This window comes from Camelina sativa, chromosome 6 (assembly GCF_030686135.1).
Source record: "Camelina sativa cultivar CO46 ecotype springtype chromosome 6, ASM3068613v1".
NCBI classification, from domain to species: domain Eukaryota; kingdom Viridiplantae; phylum Streptophyta; class Magnoliopsida; order Brassicales; family Brassicaceae; genus Camelina; species Camelina sativa.
In genome coordinates, this window is record NC_141885.1 from 17743692 (window position 1) to 17764412 (window position 20721).

Sequence of the window (20721 nt, forward strand, 5' to 3'; positions counted from 1 at the left end):
GGAGGAAGGAATACAGTGGCACGACTTTGACTTGATCTCCGAGCTTATGTAAGATCCTGCTGCAAGCATCTTCAATCTCTTCTTCCCCCGTTAGGAAAACAAGAACATCACCAGGTGGCTCACACATGTGAATCTGGATAACTTTCCGTATAGCAGCCTCGAGATAGTCAGTCACAGGCTCTTGAGTATAAATGATCTCCACTGGATGGAGCCTACCTGGGACTTTGATGAGAGGCACATTATGACCGCTAAAATAGTGTTGGAGCCTTTGGGCGTAGTGTAGGGTTGAACTCATCACAACCAGCTTAAGAGCAGGCCGGCTAGTCAAGGCTTTTTCAAGAATACCAAAAAGCAAATCCGTGACTATACTTCTTTTGTGGGCCTCGTCCAGAATGATCGCTTTGTATTTTGATAAGAGCGGATCCACCAGTGCTTCTCTCAAAAGCATTCCATCGGTAAGGTACTTGAGCACGGTTCTGGAGCTGCTACAATCGTCGAAACGGACTATGTAACCGACTTCTTCACCGATCACTGCATTCATCTCTTCAGCAACTCGGCGGGCTGCAGACATCGCTCCAACTCTACGAGGCTGCGTGCACCCAACAACCAACCTCCCAGTCCCACCAGGATTAGGGTTTTCATAGACCACAGCTTCTAAAACGAACTGTGGGATTTGCGTTGTCTTACCACTGCCCGTATCACCCACCAGTATCACCTTCTGATTTTCTTTCAAAGCTTGGAGAAACTCGTCTTTGTGTACCCATACTGCTAGGTTCCTACGTTCCTCTTGTATTTCGATATACCTCGCAGAATTCACCATATCGATTCTCTTCAACAAAACATAAAAAAAAATAAAGATAACAAGTTAGTAAACCCAACAAAAAAAAAAAAAAAAAAACCTATTTTCCTTTTCCGAGAGTAGGAAATTTTACTTTTCTGCATAAGCTCAAAATTATGTTGAAGCTAGAATTCGGGAACGTACTTAGCGGCAAGGAAAGTAAATGAGTACAATAGCAAGACCATAACACATCATAACTTCAATACAGCTTCTGAAATATTGTCTAGGAGCTGATTTAATAGACATTTGTCAAATTGCCATATCAAAGGTAACAAATGTCTACGTGCATTAAAGAAGCAACAAAACCGATATGAATACAGAATTCCTATTAAATCATAAAAGGGGGCATCGCAAACATTAGAAAGCACGATAAAAACAGCATTATGTTTTCATGCAGGACATTTGAATCGAATGCCAGCCATCACAGATTATTATATCAGCAAATATATATACCAGAAGAACGACCAGACATTGAAGTGTTCAAGTTTAAAACTCTACAAACTTTTGCAACCCACTTAAAATTTTATATTGAGGTTTCTATAACATCATGCTGTCGTTTCATAATTTGTCGTTTGTCTTTTACTCTCTGTTTATGCTCTGTTTTGTTCCATACAAGATTGTATACTTGTGTTACCAGCTTTACATGTTTTTTGGGGATAATAATGAAAATGACGTTTTAGCTGTGTGGTTTATCCATTGCTGTTGAGCATCAAAGTTCAAAGAAAAAAGTATAATCAAAGTTCTAGCTAACACGAGCTTTGTTGTGTATCTGGATTCCTCAATTTTTCTGCATTCATAACAATTGTGAAAAGAAAAAGAAGCATACTGCATACGCAGTTCTGACCTGACTATCAAATTTTGGCTAATATTGTCGCATGAATTTTACTTTTTGGTTTCTAAAACTTTTGTTTATACTTCAAAATTGTTGTACATAAAGTAGTTTTTTTCGTTTTTATTTTTAATTTGTAGCGTTAATTTGTTCTGCTACAGAAAGAAAGTTATATCATCCTACATCCAAATACTTCAGAAACTTACGTTACAAAAAATATACAATAGTAAACGATGTGGTTTTGTGATGAGGTTTACGTGCGAAACCATACAACTTTAAAAACTTGATGAAACAAATACTTTCATGTAAAAAGTATTTTTTAAACTTTTTACCTATCAGACTTAGTAAAAACTGCATGGCTAAATTTCTTGTGCCTATAGTCGTTGAAGACTACGTACTTGCCATTTTGTTAACAATAAAACACCACACAACTCGTCACTACAAACTCAGCCCTCAACGTCTCTCATTCAGTTACGTTCTTCAAACCTTATTTACGTTTTTGCGAAAGATTCCTCGAAATTGTAGGAAACAAAACTGACAGAGAACAGATAAGATTAGTGCTGTCGTACGTCTCAGGAGAAATCAAACAGTGAGTAAACGTCAACGTTGACGAGAACTTTGATTATATTCATTTTTCTCTTTGAATTTTGTTACAAGTAACTATTCTTGCAATGATAACACACGAAACCTGTCGTCGATTAGTGGATCTCTTCATAAACCCATTGATACGTCGTAAAGACAACTAGTGAAATGTTTTTCAGCCCTTCCGTTTTGCTGAGGAGTACCGACACAAGAGGTCTCATGAAGAACCCCCTCTTGTTGAAAGTAATTCGTTAGAGTCATAAACTCGGTGCCGTTATCACTACGGAAGTGTTAAACGGTGGTGTTAAACTGGTTTTTAACCATGGCAAAGAATTTTTTCCAACTGAAATATTTTTAAGAGAACCAACAACTTGAGCAGAAGGATGTCCCAAGCGATGATGCCACAACTCATAGGATGTATCCTCACGAGTCCGAACCGCTGCAACAAGCTCTGTTCTGCGAAAGTAGAAGGTTCCGGAGTCCCGCTTACCCGCTCCAATCACCGTCCTCGAAACACGGTCCTGAATGACAAGAAAGTGATCAGCAAGTTGAATCACACAACGGTTCTCATCCATTAACTGTCCTACTGCAATCAGATCAGCGGTTAACGCTTCGACAAAATAGACTGATTTCAAAACCAGATTGGACCTTAAGACAACAGTGCCTTCCTTTGTAGAAACCCTTTCTCGACCATCAACCAAGATAACAAGAACCGGAGGCATATCGCGAACAGCCGTTAAAAGCTCAAAATTTCCTGTTAAGTGATGACGCACCATAGTCTAAAATCCAAGAGGAAGTACACGACTTACCGGATACTTTTTCAGTGCTTGTGATGGCTCCCCCATTCAAGAGATTCATCAACATACGCCACTGATCATCATTGAGACCACTTACACCATTGCGATCAGCATCCGTGATTGTGTAGTTCGCATGGTGAGAGTTTGGTGTGGGAGGGACATGAACTGCATTGGCATAATTAAGAGGACGCCCACGACTGGATGAAGCACCTCCTCGGCCACGACTAGTGAGAGTCCTGCTTCAAGGTCGGTCACCCCACCATTCAGGATAGCCAAGAACAGCAAAGCAATTGTCGGAAGAATGACCAGAGCGTTTGCAATGCTTACACACAACATTAGGATCAGAAACATCGGTACGAAAAGGAGTCGAGCGTGGTTTCACCTGCACCGCGTGAGCAGCAACTTCCGGCGTAGGTTCAGTTAGACGAGCATTAGTCTTTAGATCTTCTTCTTGGCGAACAACGTTGTACACCTCCTCCAAGGGATGAAGAGGCATACGAGAAACCAAAGTAGACCGCACGGTATGGTAGTTATCATCGAAACCAGAAAGAAATTCGTGAACCTTGTCACCCTCACGATCCTGTTCTTGAAGAGTCCCAAGGTCACACTCACACTTCCCACACTTGCAAACACGCAAGGGACGATAGTGTGCCATGTTGTCCCAAATCCTATTGAGTTTGCCGAAGTAAGCCTCAATAGCAAGACCTCTTTGCTTGCAGCAGGCCAACTCCGCCTTCAGCTGTTGAATGCGAGGACCATTAGTGACTGAAAAACGTTTCTTCAAGGTGTCCCATAAATCCTTAGCAACATCGCGGTAGGAGATACTGGAACGAAGAGACGGATCGATGGAAATCTTGATCCAGGAAACAAGGAGTGCTTGAATGGTCCACCAATCATCGAGATCTGAGAAGCCTTCATTGGGTCTAGCGATAGAGCCATCGAGAAAACCAAACTTCTTGCGAGAAGAAAGAGCAGTTTTCATTCCACAAGCCCATTCATCATAGTTCGATCCCTTGAGTAAGGGATGAGAGATCACAGCACCGGAGTTGTCAGCCGCGGTAAGGTCGTAACGGGAGATCGTACGACGTGTCTCCACCACATTCGGGTTTGTCGTTTTCGGCTGAGTTCGAGTTCGTCGGAGTTGCCATCAAGAAAACAGAAACAAAGAAGGAGAAAACAAAAACAAAAAATGTTCAGAGGTCTGATACCATAAACAATTCGAGATAGAAGAAGTTTCTGATATCTTATTCACAATGACGATTACAAAGATATATAGCTAGGACCGTATATCTACTTTCCTAAAGAGTTACAAAGAAGATCAATTATAGTTAATATACATGATATTGATTGGGGATTGATATCCCATTAGTTTTCATCACTTTACAGAGTCGATATCTTGACTTGACTTAGACGGCAAATTATTATCCATATCATTTCTGGAGAAGTCAGACATTCTATGTAGTTTTGAGCCAATTTTAAGTTTGCGATTACTTTGTACATCCGATGATGTCTGTTTTTTAAATTAAAAAAAAAAAAGTGATGAGGGAGAATGATCTCATGTGTGGGAGAAGAAATATCGAGACACTCACAGACCCTCAATTGCTTTGCTGTTACCATATGATTGATCAATTTAGAAACAAAAAATAATTAATTGAATTAAATAATAATATTATCTTAAATTATTAATAAAATCTATATAGGATCTCAATTTTACAGGTTGACCGATGGGAATGGTCTTAGGACATGTCTATTGCACATTTTTGTAGAGGGTCTTTGATTAAAAAATAATAAAATAAGACACATCAATATAGATACGTATCTATTTGCAGAGATTTTAAAGAACCTGGGAGACTCTTGACGTGGCAACATGTTATTGGTCTTCAACTTTTGTTTTGTCCTCTTTATTTTTTACTAGTCTATCTTTCTCTAACTTCCTCCTTCTGGCAACAAAGTTAATGAGATCTAATTAAATATTAAGTTTAATATCATTTTTATTTTAAAGACACAGCAAAAAAAAAAAATTACCTAATGTAACATTTTTAGAAGCACAAAAAACTTTTAAGAAAAAAAACTATTAAAAAAAAGAAACAACATATGAGACTGAAAGAAAGTAAAAGAAACAAAAAATTACATGTAACCCCCAATTACAAAGACGGAATGAGCGATTCCATGAGGACAAGACATTTCTTTTGCCTTGAGAAACTTGAGACTTGAACTCAAACAACGCTACCCTATCAGTTTCTACAAAAATATTTTAGTTATTCGGTCCATGAAGTGATTTAATATTTCCCTTACAATTAATTACTCACATTTGATCAACCCATGTATTAATTTTAAAGAAATTCTCACTATGTCGCCATAAATTATTTATCCATTATTTTATCATTTCAGTCTTGTTAACAGTTGTTCATTTGAAATATGGTGAAGAATATGGAATGGGAGGACAACCACATATGAACTACCAGCCGTGTTTCTATAGTCTTTGAACATTACTTGCCGTTTTATAAAGAACAAAACAGTACACAGTTCAGCATTGCTAGCTCAGGCGTCTCAACCTTTTTCTTCATTAATTCAAAGAATGAGAATCTTTCGAAATGGTTGTGTTTTTCAAGTTTCAACAATTCTTCGATTAAAACACGTTGAATTCTCTCTCTTTCTTTTCCTTCCGGATTCGTGTTATCCTCTGATGCAACGTATGAGCTTCGTCTCGAGGAATCTCAAAATTGTGAGTCAACGTCAACGTTGACGCCCAAAGAAACTCTGTTTACTCGTTGAATATTTACAATGTTTATTGAAAAAATCTTTTTTATTGGAAGTGATAACACACGAAACTTTCTTGTCAGTTGGTCGATTTCTTAATAAACTCGACAAGATGTGTCTGTATTACTCATTGGTTACTCTTGTCATGTGTAGTGACTTGATAACATTGACAAGATGCTTCAGTTGACTTCTTGACTTTGATGGGCATGAGTCTACACGGCAAGAATCCATTTCATTTTGGAAAAATCTCGCATTTAAAGGCATTTTACATTTGCTTCGTCCTTTATATATTCACTTTCATGCATATTATGAGACGACCAAAGCATTTTAACTAAATAATATCTTATTTTTTAAAAATAAAAAACTCTTTGAGAAGCATGAGACTGTTTCTTTTACTTTCTTTCAATGTTCTCACGTTACTTGACGCTTTCACCGATGTATCTGATAGGCAAGCGTTGTTGGAGTTTAAGTCTCAAATTTCTCAAGGCAAGAGAGATGTCTTGTACTCATGGAATAACTCACTCCATGTGTGCAACTGGAAGGGGGTTACATGCGGCCGCAAACATAAGAGAGTTACTCAACTGCACCTCCCAGGATTGCAATTGGGCGGGGTGATATCACCATCTATTGGTAATCTTTCGTTTCTCATATCACTTAATATCTCTCGTAACTCTTTTGGTGGTACCATCCCTGACGAGGTGGGAAACTTGTTTAGACTTGAACACTTGGATATGAACTTTAATTTAATTGAGGGAGAGATTCCAGCCAGTTTGTCCAACTGTTCTAGATTGTTAGAGCTTCAGTTTAGCTCAAATCTTCTTGGAGGAGGTGTTCCTTCAGAGCTATGGTCACTGACGAAGCTCGTTACTTTAGATCTTTATGGAAACAACCTAAAAGGAAAGCTCCCTGATTCTCTAGGAAACTTAACATGCCTTAGAGAACTTGGCTTTGGAGGTAACAATATAGATGGAAGAGTTCCGGATAATATAGTTAGATTGAATCGAATGGTGTATCTCGACTTATCAGATAACAATTTCTTAGGTTTTTTTCCTCCCCCTGTCTACAACTTGTCCTCACTTTATATTTTAAACATCTTTAGAAATAGTTTCTCAGGTAGTTTAAGGCCTGATTTTGGTAATTTGCTACCAAACCTTCAAGGACTATATATGGGAAGGAATTATTTCACAGGAGCCATTCAACTACATTTTCCAATATCTCGAATCTTCAAAAATTGGGAATGGAGTTTAACAATCTAACAGGAAGTATTCCTCCTAGCTTTGGAAAATTACGGAATTTAGAATTACTCTCACTTCATAGCAATTCTTTGGGAAGTGGCTCTTTTGGAGATCTTGAGTTTTTTGGTGCATTGACTAACTGCACCAAACTAGAAATCTTAGAGGCTGGTCGTAATAGGCTGGGGGGTGACCTGCCTACTTCCATTGGTAATATGTCCAGGGAGCTAAACTATCTAAGCCTTGACACAAATTTCATCACTGGTAGCATTCCTCATGAGATTGGGAATCTTGTAAGTCTACAGTCACTTTGGTTGGAGAAAAATCTGCTGTCGGGACCACTCCGACCTCTCTTGGGAAGCTTCTAGGATTGATGAAATTAAGTTTGTATTCAAATAGGATATCAAAACATATACCACCTTATATCGGCAACCTCTCTCGGTTAGAGTCACTCTACTTGTATGACAATTATTTTGAAGGAATTGTTCCTCCGACCCTAGGTAATTGTAGTCACCTACTAGAACTATGGATTGGGGATAATATGTTGAATGGGACTATACCTCGGGAAATAATGCAAATTTCACCCCTTCTTATCCTTAGCATGCCACGTAATTCTTTCACCGGCTCTCTCCTGAAGAGGTTGGGCGACTAGAAAACCTTGTTACACTATCACTTGAAGATAATAAATTATCAGGACAACTCCCACGGACTTTGGGGACCTGTCTCTCGATGGAAGTTATTTATTTACAAGGAAATTCGTTCGATGGAGCCATTCCAGATATAAGAGGGTTGGTGGCTATTAAAGAAATTGATTTGTCGAACAATGATCTTTTTGGAGTTATACCTGGATATCTTGCAAATTTTTCCATGTTGCAGTATCTCAATCTATCCGTTAACAATTTTGAAGGAAGAGTGCCAACAGAAGGAAATTTTCAAAATGCATCGTTAGTTGCTGTATTTGGAAACAAAGATTTATGTGGAGGCATTAGAGAGTTACGACTAAAGAGATGCTCAGTGAAAGAACCACCAATGGGAACAAAGCATTCCTCTCTTCAAAGAAATTTGTGATTGGGGTTAGTGTGGGCATAGCTTTGCTTTTTTTGCTGTTCACAACATCATTTTTTCTACTTTGGTTCCGAAAAAGAAAGAAAACCCTTGAGACCAATAATAATCCTACTCCTTTCACTTTGGGGGCCTTTCATGAAAACATAAGTTATGGAGATCTTCAAATGCAACAGATGGCTTCTCTCCGAACAATTTGATTGGGTCAGGTAGTTTTGGTACTGTGTTTAAGGCATTGCTCCCTCCGGAGAACAAAGTTGTTGCGGTTAAAGTTCTTAACATGGAGAAACGTGGAGCAATGAAGAGCTTTATGGCAGAATGTGGATCCCTCAAGGACATAAGGCATCGTAATCTTGTGAAACTATTGACGGCTTGCGCTAGTATTGATTTCCATGGTGACGAATTCAGAGCTCTCATATATGAGTTCATGCCGAATGGAAGCTTGGATATGTGGCTGCACCCTGAGGAAGTCGAAGAGACTCGTAGGCCCTCAAGAACCTTGACGCTTCTTGAAAGGCTAAACATTGTCATAGACGTGGCCTCTGTTTGGACTATCTTCATGTTCATTGTCATGAGCCTATAGCTCATTGTGATCTTAAGCCAAGCAACGTCCTTTTAGATGATGATCTAACAGCCCATGTTAGCGACTTTGGTCTGGCTCGTCTTCTCCTCAAATTCGATCAGGATTCTTTCTTCAACCAACTAAGCTCGGCTGGCGTCAGAGGAACCATCGGCTATGCCGCACCAGGTAAAACTATTACACCATCTATAGTGTTCTGTGAAGAAAATCAGTATAATTTTCTTGTCATTACAACTTTGTTGTTGTTGTTTATATGAATTCCTGGTGCAGAATATGGAGTGGGAGGAAAGCCATCAATATATGGTGATGTATATAGCTTTGGGGTTCTCGTTTTGGAAATGTTTACTGGAAAAAGACCAACCAATGAGTTATTTGGGGGTAACTTTACCCTCCAAAGCTACACCATGTCGGCGTTGCCTGAAAGAGTACTGGACATTGCAGACAAATCGAGTCTTCACGGTGGTCTCGGAATTGGTTTCCGTATTGCTGAGTGCTTGACACTGGTTTTGGAGGTAGGACTTAGGTGTTGTGACGAATCTCCATCGAACCGGTTGGTAGCTAGTGAAGCCGCAAAGGAGTTGATCTCAATCAGAGAGAAATTCTTTAAAGCTAGAAGAACAGCGAGACGTTGAAATGTTTATGGTTTTTCTACAAACTTTGCAAACCATTTTTAAGGTCATCTGTGGTCTTTCATAATTTGTGGTTTTTTTCTATTTTCATGTGCGTGCTTGTTACTGAATATGCAGACAAAATAATATATGAACTAGGTACTAACCTGCGAAAAACCGCGGGATGAACTTTTTAAAAATTTTTAGTAATTTATTTTGTGATTATGTTATTTATAAAAGTTTGTGATTAAACAATCGGTTTGCTTAATGTTTATTGGAAACCTGTCAATAAAACATTACATGTAATGAATAAACTTGTTTAAACCTTTGTCAATTAAACGCAATCTTTGCTATAGTTGTGAAGTAAGTAAAAATATATAACTAACATGTAAAAAGAGCAATTAAATATAGTTAGTGAAGGTTTTGAAAAACTCTTTGAAAACAACATTCATTGTTTTTTCTGTCGCTTCCATTTCTTGTTTGTAATAAGCACCTTCAAACATTAAATATATTCAAATCTCAAATTAGTTTTGTTTTCTTAGAGAACGGTAGCTAAAACAAAAATATAACTTTTTTAAATAGATAAGATACTATATCTATATCTTTTATTTTTTATTTATTAAATTTTAAATCTAAATAGTTAAATGAAACTGTTATATATTTTATTCTATTTGATTTTTGATAAAAATTTTAACCTGTGATGGAAAAGTTTGTTTGATAAAATTTGTAGTTATATAGATTTTATTCAATTAGATTTTTAAAATCTTGGTTGTAAATCTTTTTTTTTTAAGTACGAGTTACTTTTGATTCTAATAGATTTTTTTTTTTACTTTTCTACAATTTATTTTATTTTATATATCTCCAATTTTCGTTTTTTAATTAATTATATTTGTTTAATTAATTAATTTTTATTAAAGTTTTCTAATGGCAATTGAATGTAATTTTTTACACATTTTACACATTTTAAGGTTAGTTTCATATTTGTACTTTTCAATTAATATAGTAGGATGTGTTATATATACAAGCTTTATAATTCTCAATGATCCCAATATTATTTGGATTTTCTCAGCTTTATAATTCTTTCTGTACACTAATATAAGTCAAGATAAGTTTTCCCAACCTTGTTTGATATTAGTTATGAGGCTGAAGTAACTTAAACATGAATTACAAACTTCCATGTTTTTAAAAGGACAATATGTTGGTGATTGCATTGTGTAATAAAGCAAACGTAACTCAATTCTAGTTGTTCTTCACAATAGCTGTCTTTATGAACTCCATCACGGTAGAAACTAATTGACTTTGATGCTCGGTATAACAATGATTAGCACCTTCCACAATCTCCAGCTTGTGGTTCGGTATGATCTTCGCAAACTCCTTCGCATCTTCCACGGGTATTACCTCGTCACCAGAACCATGAACCGTCAAGACCCTGCCATTACAATATCAATCATTGGCTTGTTTATACATATATCTCAACTCAACAAACAATATGAGTTAAGAGAGAACTCCGCAAATGTCACCTGCATTCTTTGTCAATCTTGAGGCAAGCTTCATGCATATCAGTGTTTAACCTTTCAGTTAAGCTCTCCTCAGTAACACGGTACCCGGATTTTCCTGTAAAATGTCAGCACATTAATAGAAACACTGGAGTTTGATCTGACACAACGCAGGAAAAATAAAAGCGAATAACAATACCATCTCCAACATCAATGAATCCTTGTTGCTTAATCCGTTCCAAAAAATCTTCCCCAAGACGCTCTTTGATGCCTTTTTTCAGATCATAACGTCCCGAGAGATTGATTACATTGCGGATATCGTGATACTTGGAGGCATAGAGGAGAACCACATCACCTCCTTTACTATGCCCGAGAATTATAGGAACCACACGGTTCATTTTAGAGAAGTACTGGACAACAGAACGTAGATCATCAGCTTCATGGCTATAGTTACCATAGTAGAAACTGCCTTCACTCTCTCTGCAACAATGTTAAAACCCTAAAATGATTTCAAAAGCCATTTTCTTTAGTTTAAGGATAACACAAGAAAGTGAAAACATACCCATTCCCAGAGAAATCAAAACGAAAAGCGCTGATCCCTTCTTTCTCTATAGCAGCAGCCACATTGTTCATAATTTGGTTATTCTGCAGAGAGTTTCACAGGCCAAAGATCATTCTTATTTCATATGTAACTCCTAACTATGTTGTAACTTGTATAGATCATCTTCTACATGTTAGTATTAACCAAGACAGCATTGCTTACGGATTCTACAACTAGCTAACATTCAAGTTAGGTTGAACTAAAGGCAAAACCTTTCATCTCAGATCTCAGTCACTTTGAGAAGAGAGAAAACAGAGTAAAAAAAAAAAGTTGCAGCTTTACGTAGGTGAATCATTGATTACGATTCCAGATTGATAATTGGATTGAGGGTAAGTGAGAAGAAAGCGTAAATCAAAAGAAACTAACCTTGCTAGATCGAAAGCCATGGCACAAGACGACAATTTCTGTAGAACCAGTCTCGTGAAGCAGACCAACAAGCTTCTCGTTGTGGCTGTTTGGAATCACAATCCTCTGCTCTTGAATCCCCTGAGACGAATCCATTCTCAAGCTTTTTTTTGCTCTCCTGCAGAAGATTTGATTGTTCTTGATGGGAAGGCGAAGGTTGAAGAAGGGTAAAGTGAGAAAAGCGGAGGTTTTGTAAAATAGAGAATCTTTAGGTGCGAAGTTGAAGTTATGTGAAAGACTCATTGTTTCATATCCAATCCATGAAGTGAGGATGGATGAGTTTTTTTTTTTTTTTCTGGGAAATTGGTATAAATAACCTACAAAAAAATTATAATTCATTCACTATCTACTCTAACCAATAAAAGGTATTATACTCTATATTATCTATATTATATACCATTTTAACCTTCTTATAACTATAACCTTTACCATCTTGTCACCATCACCTTTACTTCCTACCACCACCACCACCACCTTTTTACCACCATCATCACTAAGGTTCTTAATGTACTAACTTATAGGGTTTAGATTTCCTCCAGCCACCATCACCGGCCGCCACCACTTCCAGTCACCGGTCATCGCCACCTCCGACCTCCGATGACCTTCTCTGGCCACCATCTCCGACGACATTCTCCGGCCACCATCTCCGGCGATCTTCTTCGACGACCAATTCCGGCAAACGTCTCCGGTGACTTTTTTCGGCCACCATCTCCGGCTATCTTCTCCGACAACCAACTCCGGCGACCAATTCCGACGAACTTCTCCGGCGACCATCTCCAGCGACCAACTCCGGCCATCCCCGCCAGCCACCTCTGTCGAATACCTCCGCTGGCTACCTCTGTCGGCTACTTTCGCCGGCCGGCCACCATCACCACCATCAACCAACACTACATTGGTAATTTACTCTGCTCATGATCCTAAATTCCTAATTTTTTTCAAATAGTTGGTTATTTTCTTCTATAGTTTTTTTTGTTTTGGTCAGTGAGCTAATTTACCCTCTCTTTTTTTAGTGAGAAAGGGGAGTTGGATCACAGATGTACTAGTAGCCGTTTTTCAACATTCGTTGAGCATAATAGCAACAAAACACCACACAGTTCATCATTTAAAACTCCAAAAGTCACCTCCTACGAAGTCTATTTTCCCAACTTTTTTAAATTAATGTTGCGAAAGTAGAGAAACTAGAGGTTGTATTCTTTTCTTCTTATTCTTATTAATGATTCAATCGAATAATACATATATATATATATAGTAAAGGATAAAGCCCCAAGTACAATAGGATTCCTAAACCGACTTAGAATAATAGAACAAGACCGATGGGTCTTGTGGGCTTGGACATGTGAATGGACCAGCTATGGAAATCCATCCTAAGTGATTTACAACACTCCTCCTTGGATGACATAACCGTGCAAATGCTAAGAGATCATCATAATACGCTTGGGGATGCTGCCTCATTAAAACCTTACCAGAAAAAACCCATTGGAACAAAACCATAGTGAAGGAAAAAGAGTACATAATGTATTACTCCCCCTGTTCCGAGCATCACTAAAATTCCTTAAGTCTCCGCATCTCAATTTGGTGTGTGAGCTTCTTGAATGTCGATGTCGGTAATGACTTGGTGAAGAGATCAGCTGAATTGTCGTAAGATGGAACTTGTACCACTTGAACTTAGCCGGTTTGAGACCTAGCATTATGTGGATCCGATAAATAACCTGCATCAGCAAAACCAACTAAACATTCTTTGTTATGGTTAGTATAAAATAAACCCAAATCAAGTGTTCCTTGTAGGTAACGCAACACATGTTTGATATCGTTCCAGTGCATTTGGGTCGGACAAGAACTAAATCTTGCTAGGAGGTTCATGGCAAAACAAATGTATGGTCTAGTGTGGCTAGCCAAAAACATTAAAGCTCCTATAGCACTGAGGTATGACACTTCTGGACCGAGATTCATCGTCCTTTCTTGGACCGAATGGATCATTATCCAAATTTAAACTCGTCACAACCATTGGGCTAGACAATGGGTGAGCATGGTCCATATTAAACCTCTTGAGTACATTTTCAGTATATGCCATTTGATGCACAAGGATTCCATCATTCATGTACTCAAGCTGCAATCCCAAACAGAACTTAGTTTTACCTAGGTCTTTCATTTCAAACTCTTTCTTGAGATATTCAACTGTTTGAGCGATTTCCCTAGAGGTTCCTAGGATATTCAAATCATCCACATATACTGCTATGATTACAAACCCTTTGTTTACAAACTTCTTTATAAAAATACATGGACTGATGGAATCATTCTTATAGCCTTCTTTAGCTAGGTACTCACTTAGTCTATTGTACCACATTCGCCCCACCTTTGTTTCAGTCTATAAAGGATTTGTTTAGCCTTATGCAGTATTGTTCTCAAGAACCACTCTTATCTTTGAGCTCAATACCCTCTGGTAATCTCATATAAATCTCATTATCCAGTGGACCATATAAATATGCGGTCACTACATCCATTAGCCGCAAATCAAGTTTTTTTCTTATAGCCAGACTTATTAAAAATCTAAAAGTCGTTGCATCCATCACAGGGGAGTATGTCTCATCATAATCTATTCCGGGTCTTTGAGAGGATCCTTGTGCTACAAGCCGTGCCTTATATCTCACGATTTCATTATTCTCATTTCTCTTCCTTACAAAGACCCACTTGTGTCCAACTGGCTTTATATTGAATGGTGTCCTTAAGATCGGACCAAACACATTCCTTTTCTTTAACGAATTTAACTCCACGTTAATGGCTTCTTTCCATTTTAAACCAATCGATACTTTGAGTGCACTCTAATATAGACGTGGGTTCATGATCCTTATTTATTTCAAGTGCTACCTTGTATGCAAATATTTCATCAATCTTGACATCTTTTTCGGTTTCCATTGAATTCTAGACATGATATAATTTATTGAGATCTCATTATTATCAATACCTTCATGACCTTGAGTTTTCATGCGTCCCAAACCTCATTTGGTACCTTAGGATTTGCCGCGGGCCATGTCTATATTTCCTTAACCTCGGTTTGATTTGCACCTTTCTTAGATTTCCAAGGGTTCTTATCTTTGGAACCTATTGTTCTACCACGTTTCAAAACGGGCCTTAGACTCTGTAGCATCTTGATTATTGTGTTCCTTTTGAACATCAATACGTACTGGTGCACTACAAGCTGGTATGTACAATTTCATAACTCTCTTTGGGTCAGCAAAGGAATCTAGCAATTGATTAGCTAGCTTTGAAAATGATAATCTTTTGGACCTCTGCCTCACATGATAGAGTCTGAGGATCTTGCCAATTTAAAGATGTTTGATTCCATGATATTTCTTTAACCAGCTTGTTTGTCCTCTCCACGCAACATAGGAAATTCGGATTCAGCAAACTGACAATCCGCGTATCTGGCCTTAAATAAATCACCCATAGTTGGCTCAAGATACTTAATATGGTGGAAGAATCATATCCAAAATATATTCCCATTCTCCTTTGAGGTCCCATCTTAGTTCTTATGGTGGAGCAATCAGTACATAAACGGCGCACCCGAATGTTTTAGATGGGATATGTCTGGCTCATGACCTGTTAATAATTGGGATGGCGAATATTTATGCTCACTAGAGGCCTGATGCGTAAAGCTCAGCTGCATGTAATACTGCGTGTCCCCCAAGCCGACACAGGAAGCTTCGACCTCATGAGTAATGGTCGAGCAATCAATTGGATCTGTTAATGAAGGATTCAGCTAATCCATTTTGTGTATGGACATGTGCCACAGGATGTTCCACACTCACACCCCATGGACATACAATATTCATTAAACTCTTGGGATGTAAATTCACCAGCATTGTCTAGACGTATAGTCTTAAGTCGAAAATCTGGAAAGTGTGCTCTTAGTCTTATGAGTTGGGCTAACAATCTAGCAAACACAAGGTTTCTAGTTGATAATAAGCAAACATGTGACCATCTGGTCGATGCATCAATAAGGACCATAAAATATCTAAACGTCCCACAAGGTGGGTGTTATTGGTCCAGATATATCTCCTTGTATCCTTTCCAGAAAGTTTAAAGTCTCTTTAGTGACTTTTACTGGTGATGGCCTTATAATGAGTTTTCCTTGTGCACATGTTACACACGTGAGATTCTTAGGAATAACTCTTCTCTCTTTTAGGTGTGCTCATTTGAATTCATAATTAGCTTACGCATCATGTTAGAACCCGGATGGCCAAGCCGGTCATGACATAAAGTGAATTGTTCATTGAACATTTTATTCATTGCCAAATTAGCCTCTATCATATTAATCTTAGCATGGTAAAGACCAGTGGCTAGTGCGGTATAGACTCTAGGATTTTCTTAGATCCTTGGGTGATTTCAGTAATATATAGGAAACTCTTGGTTTCCTTCACCCTTAGTTTCAACATGTAGACCATTCAAACGAATGTCTTTAAAACTCAATAAACTTCTCTTTGAGCTGGGTGAATATAAGGCATCACTTATTTCAAGATGTGTGCCATTAGGTAATAAATTATGAGCCTGGACGTAGCCTTCAATTAGGCTTTCTATACCCGCTATTGTGCTAATATTGGCATTTTTCATAATGAGATTAACAAAGTATCTCTTATCCTTTAAAATCGTGTGGCTTGATCCACTATCAACCACAAGTATGTTCTTGTCCTCAGCCATTTCTAAAATGGACAAGAATTTTATGTTTTAAACTTAAAGTAATAAAACAAACAAATATATATTGAAGGAAATAAAATAATTGAATTTAAACCAAAAATCATAATTCAAAATAATTATCCAATAAAATTCAAAGCATAAAACATAGAAATTAAATCAAGACAATTTTTAAATTTAATTATCCTCTCTTAGGCAATCAGAAGTCTAATCAAGTTGGTCATCATTCTCATGGTCGAAATCTCCCTCACCATCGAGATGAATCAGGTTAGCTTCTGGATTCTTTTTCAAAGTCTCTTGATAGAGATCAATGAGATGCTTAGATGTCTTGCATGTCTTAGCCCAATGATTTCCCATACCACATCGGTGGCAAACCGATTTAGGCTTTTATTGCAGTTTGGAAATTCTGCGGCCTCTACCACGGCCACGACCGAAGTCGGACCGGTTCTCACAGTCATAGTGGTTCCCTTGGTAATTGTCATGACCACCACGTCCTCTACCACTACGGCTACGGCCGTGATGCTTGCCTTTATGGACGTAGTTAGACTCTTTAGTCTCTTTGGGCTCTTTAGGCTCCTTTTGGTTCATTTCAGTTTTGTGGGCTTCTGGTAATGGGGCAGAACCACGAGGTCTCATTGCACTGTTCATTAGCAATAACTCATTTTTTTTCTCAGCAAGCAGCAAACAAGAGATTAGACTTGCATATGTTTTGAAACCCTTTTCACGATATTGTTGCTGAATCAGTATGTTATTGGTGTGAAAGGTTGAGAATGTTTTCTCTAGCAAGTCTTCCTCAGTAACCTCCTTACCACATAATTTCAAGATCAAGACTATCTTAAATAGCTCTGAATTATACTCATCCACGGATTTAAAATCCTGTATCCTTAGATTTTTCCAATCAAATTGATCATTTGGTAGGAGCACCGTCTTTTGGTGTACATATCTGTTTTTAACCTCTGTCCAAAGGTCGAGAGGATTCTCAATGGTAAGGTATTGGTTCTTAGACTCTCATTAAGGTGATGACGTATAAGCAAAATCGCCTTGTATCTTTCTTTTTCGGTGGTATCATTACCATCCTCGATACATTCACATAGATCCTTTGATTTCAAGGTAATCTTAATATCCAATGCCCGTTGTAAATAGTTATCTCCAGAGACATTAAGTGCAGCATATTTGAGATTGTTGATCTTTGACATCTATAAAATAGAAAATAAGCACCCGATTATTATCATGCGGTATTTGAGACCGAACCATGCAATCGTTTTAGTCTTAGGCCTTTAAGACCGAACCATGGATTTATTTTCGTCTAGGCCATGCGGTATTTAAGACCTAACCATGCCAATTTTAGTAAATAATTTCTTTTCTTTTATTACATAATTTCGTGGCTGATTGTATGCATGAAAACAATCCTAGATAAATTTATGATCTATCATGCAAGGTTTTCCTTTTATTAAGTTTTTTCTTTTTCTCTAGATTGAATTTCATTTTCTAGTTAGGATTAAGACAAAAGTTTTAGGAAATATTTTCTAGGCTTTTAGGATAATTTCTAGTCTATTTAAATTTTCCTAAATATACTAGAGATAAGGTCAAAGAATTAATTTGGAAGTTATCCTTACACCGTTTAGGGATTGACTGGAATTGATTTGGGAGCTAAAGACCTTGGATTTACCTTGAGTTTTATCATGAACCTCGGACTGATCACGAACTAGAACCGATCTCCTAGCTTGAACAATCACGAACTTGATCCGGTTGAGAGCTTGGACGAACAGGAGAAGATGTGCGGCGGCTTTAAGGTTTTAGGGATTTTCTCAGTTGGAGTTTAGGGAAAACTCGTGCTGATAACGTGTTGTGAAAGTAGAGAAACTAGAGGTTGTATTCTCTTCTTAATATTCTTATTAATGATTCAATCGAATGATACATATATATAATAAAGGATAAAGCCCTAAGTACAATGGGATTCCTAAACCGACTTAGAATAAGAGAACAAGGCCGATGGGCCTTGTGGGCTTGGACATGTGAACGGACCGGTTATGGAGATTCATCCTAAGTGATTTACAACAATTAACCTTATTTTTATTATTATTTACTAGGAGATATCTAATGCTATAAATCACGGATCAACATTTTCTCCAAAATTTATAATATAATAATAATATTTGTGTCATATTTGGTTAAAAAAGTTATTCTGTTTTTGACAAAATTTACTTTTAATATTGCAATTGTTTGGTAAATATATATTTAAATACTAATTATTTTAGAATATTATAGTATTTTCATTTTTTGATGTATATTATTATTTTATATTGTTTTTTTATTTTTTGTATTTGCATCATTATTTTGTGAAATATTTTTAAGTATTAATTATTATATTTTAATAGTAAGAAAATAAAATATATTAATTTATCAACCACATAATTTAGTTTACTAACTCGTGGATGTGGAACATTACACACACACATTTTTTCTTCATAGATAGAGTAATATATCTTCGTTTTTAAATATTCAAATCACAGCATAGACCGAAATAGAATAATTACTCTATTTAAAAACAAAGATATATTACTCTATTCAAATCACACAGCATCTCCAACCCCAGGGCCGGCTCTACACATGTGCTGGGAGTGCATTTGCACAGGGTCTATGTCATTTTTGTCATTTTTTTATACTAAACTTAGGGTCCAAATTTTTTTTTTTTTTAACATAAAAATAATGGTCTATTTTTTTTTCAGCTCAGGGTATTTCAAAATATTAAGCCGGCCATGCCCAATCCATCTCTATTTTTTTCTCTATAATAGAGAAACTCTATAATAGAAGTGAATTTTACTCCAACCCATCTTTATTCTCACCACTAACATAGAGATTGCTATTTTTCATCTATTTATAGAGGAATTCTATTTTTTTCACAAAGATTTTTCTATAAATAAAAGAAAAATTAGCAATCTATATTTTAGAGGTGAGAGTAGAGGTGAGTTGGAATAAAACTCACCTCTATTATAGAGTTTCTCTATTATAGAGCAAAAAATAAGGAAACCATTAGAGATTGTCTAACAGTTACCCAATTTCTTTACGAACTTTGCTATTTATGAAATAAAGGCTCATTCTCATTAGGCTTATCTAATGTCCTAATGGATCTTGTTCATTAATATATGGTTTTTTCTCTCTTTTTTTTTTTTGTATCTGTGTAACGTACCAGTGTTTGCAGAATAATGTGTCATGAAATGCTCTGTTATTTTGTAAACAAAATATGTAAAAGTTGTGTTTTAAGCATTATAAATAATAATTCATCAATACCGTTATTGGCTTGGTTTAAAATTGTCGAGAGTTGGAGGCAAATCAAATTAAATCAGTGTATTTTAGATTAGTTTCGATGAATCCAACAAACTATTAGTATAATCCTCTCAAATTAATAACTCTGTGTATCTTCAGGTGAAAGAAAACGAAACAAATACTTGAAGTTGAAAACGTTAAAAGTGTGCATCCTTGGGTAAACGAATTCGACAAGACCTATTTTACTTGTTTCATCCTTTTTTGATCATTGGTTAAAGCTTGATCACCTTCTCTTAAAATGACTCCACGAGACCACGACAATGCTTATATCAGCACCTTCTAGGCAAAACGTCCAAACACAAAAGCGTGACTTGGGACGTACTTAGGTAATTTGTTTAACTAAACTAGTCGTCAACCATGAATGCGGGTAGGCATGTGCATGGATTTTTCGGTTCATTTGGTTCAGGGTCTTAGCCGCTTGGGTTACAGTTTATCTTTTCAGGTTTGCAAAAATAATAAGGTCCATAAAAAACGAATTATATTTTGAATTCGTTTGTCTGAAAAATGTTGGTTTGGTTTGGATTCGGTCTCATATCAAATGTGTATAACATAGATGAAAATAATTCATTGTTATCCCAGCAAAAAAGATTAATTCTTCTTACAGATTTTTAGTGTATTTTAATATTTTCTCTACTTTTATATTAAAATATTTGTTATCAATAAATTTCGATTAATTCTGTTCGGTTTCAGAAAACGTTCGTTACTATCAAAACAAATTAAAACATGAAAACATTTGAATAGAGATCAGAATAGTTAATTAACTTATTCCACACTATTCAGCCAATCAAGTGATTTATCCCAAATAATATCATTCATCCTTCTACATATTTGTAAGCCAAAAAAAAAAACAAAAAAAAAAAAAGTCAACGAGTTGGGTGTGAGACAGTGTGACATTAAAATCTGCGATGTGGCTAA

At 36.8% G+C, this 20721-nt stretch overlaps 4 protein-coding genes and 1 pseudogene across 4 annotated transcripts; 1 reads left to right on the top strand and 4 right to left on the bottom strand.

Moving 5' to 3' along the window:
* Positions 1 to 4: 4 nt before the first annotated feature.
* LOC147942743 (putative pre-mRNA-splicing factor ATP-dependent RNA helicase DEAH3 pseudogene) lies at positions 5 to 820 on the bottom strand (annotated as a pseudogene).
* Positions 821 to 3287: 2467 nt separating this feature from the next.
* LOC147942744 (uncharacterized) lies at positions 3288 to 4028 on the bottom strand. Its single transcript, XM_087456175.1, has one exon. The coding sequence runs from the start codon at positions 4026 to 4028 to the stop codon at positions 3288 to 3290; it is 741 nt and encodes a 246-aa protein (XP_087312301.1).
* Positions 4029 to 6115: 2087 nt separating this feature from the next.
* Positions 6116 to 9543, top strand: LOC104790962 (putative LRR receptor-like serine/threonine-protein kinase At3g47570). The gene is given in 8 exon segments (XM_010516759.2): positions 6116 to 7000; positions 7003 to 7377; positions 7380 to 7664; positions 7667 to 8076; positions 8079 to 8262; positions 8265 to 8642; positions 8645 to 8848; positions 8951 to 9543. Coding segments are annotated over 8 exon segments (3015 nt in total). The 5' UTR covers positions 6116 to 6183; the 3' UTR covers positions 9313 to 9543.
* An 855-nt stretch (positions 9544 to 10398) lies between these two features.
* On the bottom strand, positions 10399 to 12149 carry LOC147942745 (uncharacterized). The gene is made up of 5 exons (XM_087453228.1): positions 11752 to 12149; positions 11347 to 11429; positions 10984 to 11264; positions 10809 to 10902; positions 10399 to 10717 (listed from the first exon to the last, which is right to left on the bottom strand). The coding sequence occupies exons 1-5, from the start codon at positions 12127 to 12129 to the stop codon at positions 10528 to 10530; spliced, it is 1026 nt and encodes a 341-aa protein (XP_087309354.1). The 5' UTR covers positions 12130 to 12149; the 3' UTR covers positions 10399 to 10527.
* A 4717-nt stretch (positions 12150 to 16866) lies between these two features.
* LOC147942746 (uncharacterized) lies at positions 16867 to 17675 on the bottom strand. Its single transcript, XM_087456176.1, has 2 exons — positions 17434 to 17675; positions 16867 to 17362 (listed from the first exon to the last, which is right to left on the bottom strand). The coding sequence occupies exons 1-2, from the start codon at positions 17673 to 17675 to the stop codon at positions 16867 to 16869; spliced, it is 738 nt and encodes a 245-aa protein (XP_087312302.1).
* Positions 17676 to 20721: the final 3046 nt, after the last annotated feature.